The sequence below is a fragment of the Cynoglossus semilaevis genome, chromosome 13 (assembly GCF_000523025.1).
Source record: "Cynoglossus semilaevis isolate Cse_v1.0 chromosome 13, Cse_v1.0, whole genome shotgun sequence".
Lineage (NCBI taxonomy): Eukaryota > Metazoa > Chordata > Actinopteri > Pleuronectiformes > Cynoglossidae > Cynoglossus > Cynoglossus semilaevis.
The window spans coordinates 961,273-964,312 of NC_024319.1; the positions used below are offsets into that span (position 1 = coordinate 961,273).

Consider the following 3,040-nt stretch of genomic DNA (forward strand, 5'->3'; position numbering starts at 1 on the left):
GGGGGGGGGGGGGGGGGGGGGGGGGGGGGGGGGGGGGGGGGGGGGGGGGGGGGGGGGGGGGGGGGGGGGGGGGGGGGGGGGGGGGGGGGGGGGGGTTTCACATCTTGGACAGGTGGTCAAGATGCGGTCTGTCGACATCAGTAGACAACCATTCACACTCTACATGTGGGATGTATTTTGTTTTACTACTTCCTGTCTGAGGTCGTACGTCTAACACCAGGGTCTTCAGTGGGTTCAGACCAGAGACCTCTGGTATAAAACCTGTGATGTTTCCATTCGCTCTCCACTGTAGAGATATTCATGTTTTTGACCATGACCATATGATGGTGATATAGTAGGTTAGGATGGTGTGGTTCTCAATCCATGGTACGTGGACACTTGTTGGTATTTGGACTCTGGTCAGCACCGAGATGAATATAATTCAATAATGACTTTTTTTTTTCAACACAGCAAATTAGACTTTTTCAGATGAAGCTCAGATCACTTCCTTATATGGTCCTCAACCAAGTGTCGTGACATCTGTTGGTGATGTGATGTCGACTCAGTCTGACGGTGGTCAAACACAAGATCTACAGTTTCTTTTTTATTTTGTTCTCCTGGTCCGATTTATCGTCTGTTAATCTTATCATTTTCGTTTCTAGTCGTGACCTGTGTCAACCTGGCAGTCTTGTGTCGAAACAGCAGAAATGCCTCTGTGCTGACTTCCTCATTCACACTCTTGTGGTTTTGTGTTAGAGGCGCTCTGCTCCTGTGAACGTGTCATCTTCATCTCTGAGCCTCAGCTCAGACCTCCATCAGACCTCCATCATGGCAGACGCCGCTGCTCTGCCCCTGCAGAGTCTCATAGCCTCGCTGGAGAAACAATGTCTGCCGAGGATTCTGCAGGTGGTCTCGGGAGTGTATTTCCAAGGTAAAAGATTAGATTTTTGTTTTCTTTTAAAATTGATTTTTTTTTTTTTGACTCAGTTAGCACTGATATAAACAGAGATTATGGTTTCGACGGACTGATAAGAACCTCATCTGTGTTCTGCTTATCTACATGTAAATCAATTACATTCAACTTTATCTATATCTAATCTATATAATCTATATGTCTGTATATATGTGTAGAAGTAAACATATATGTGTTTATGTATATATATATATATACATATATATATATTTATATGTTAGGGCTGTAACTGAGTACTGCATTTGTACCTAATATCTGTACTGTAGAATCTGTAGTATATATGTATATATGTATTTTGTACCAGTGTCAAATATACCAGAAACCTTTTTTCTATTCCATATCTGAAATGACTGTGACTTCGTCTTTTAGTTCCTCTTGTTTTTTTATTACTTTTGTTTTCTCTTTCAGGATCTGTGTATGAACTCTCTGGGAGTGAGGTCTGCTTCTCCACCGGGGATCTGATCAAGGTCGTGGGGATTGAGCTGCAGTCCGTCAGCTGTGAAGACGTCGGCAGCGAGGACAAGTTCGAGCTCCCCATTAACTACACAGGTCGGTGGTTCAGTGGTGAGAACAGCTGCAGCAGCTGCTGCTACGCCGTGAGAATGTGTTCTGTTTGACAACTGACACCTGTCTGGTCCACAGGCCGCTTCACGGTGGTGCCGGAGAAGATGCCGTACGGTTCCGTAGAGGAGCTGCTGAGCCTGAGGCCCCTGGGTCTGGACTCCAGCCTCCCCTTCACCTTCACCAGCAGCTCCAAGATGGACTTTAACAACTTCACCCTCGGGTCAGGACGACCTCTGACCATCCTGTCCATAGAGCACCAAGAGGGACAGGACGACCTGGTCCGCTGCCATGTCAGTGTACGAGAGGGCACCTCGGCTGAAGTTCGAATCCCTCTCTCTTTCCGAGGAGAATTCTACGAATGCGAGAGCCAGGACAGTTTTTCGCTGCAGGAAATCATGTCCTCGGCCTCTCTGTGCTGTCGGAGGTTCCACTTCAGCAACGCCGCCACCAAGAGTGGACAGTCGTTTGTCTTCAGTCCGATATACAAAGTCCAGGCCATCATGAACTGTGAGGAAAAGTGTCTTTTTATTTCTTTTATTATCAAATAAATTACAGTAATTATGACAGAAACCGTTACCCTGCTTTAAAAAACAGAAAAAAATAAACAACACAGATAGAATTTTTTTAGGGACCTGACTTATGGGTTTAATAGCAAGTCACAATCAACGCTTTTAGCCACATACTGCCACCTACTGTCATGGTATGACCAGTGATTTATTTTTTTTAGATACCGCAGCCTAATCCTTACGCCTTGATGCGCGATTCATTATTTCAACTGATGCAAATTGTCACGCATTGGTGTCGATTATCAATCGATTCACGATGCATCGTTAACATCCCTTCATTGTACTCTACGATGCATCGTTAACATCCCTTCATTGTTCTTGTGCATCAAAATGCGTTACAATTTTATTCTAATGGATTTGACAAATTAACTAAGGTGATTAAAGTGTTCATTTCGACAGCCCTTGAATATTACAGTGACTCTTTTCTCTTTGTTTCATTTTTACACAGTAAGGAACGGCGTCCTGACGTTTCCTTCCAGCTTAGAGATGGACGTGATCGACGTGACGAGTCTCTACAAAGACATGAGTTTTCTGAGGCCCCTCAGTCTGACGGACGTCCTGTCGCGGCCAGCGGAATCTTTCCCCTGTGTGGTGGAGATCCTTGAAGAACCACACGTTCACTCTCTGTTTAGGTGCAGCTGGTTCCTAGAACTCTCCAAGAGGGAGCGCCTGATCTTCCACAGAGTGGAAACCACACCCATGGTCCTTTTGTCCACCGCAAAGTTCCGCAAGGCCCAGCAGTACTTCCTGCTGTCTCACCAGTACGGTGGACGATTCCGTAGACAGCCGAGAGAGTTCAGCTGTGTGTACGAACTCTTCGTGGCTTCGTCTCAGGCTCCAGGTCTGAAGGTGAGCGTAACGAGGAACTGTGAGGAGTTTGAGGAGGAGGGTCTGCCCGCCCTCAGCGTGGGGGAGCAGCTGGAGGTGGTTCGCTGTGTGCGGATGGATCTGCCCAAGG

General features: G+C 46.6%; 1 protein-coding gene across 1 annotated transcript in view; it reads left to right on the plus strand.

Annotated features, from left to right (window-relative positions):
- Positions 1-645: 645 nt before the first annotated feature.
- themis2 (thymocyte selection associated family member 2) overlaps positions 646-3,040 on the plus strand; it is a 4,983-nt gene continuing 2,588 nt past the window's right edge. The window contains exons 1-4 of the mRNA XM_008322704.3: positions 646-910; positions 1,361-1,501; positions 1,595-2,023; positions 2,531-3,035. Of these exons, the coding sequence (XP_008320926.1) occupies positions 808-910; positions 1,361-1,501; positions 1,595-2,023; positions 2,531-3,035 (1,178 nt within the window). The 5' untranslated portion in view covers positions 646-807. The remainder of the gene's footprint in view (positions 911-1,360; positions 1,502-1,594; positions 2,024-2,530; positions 3,036-3,040) is intronic.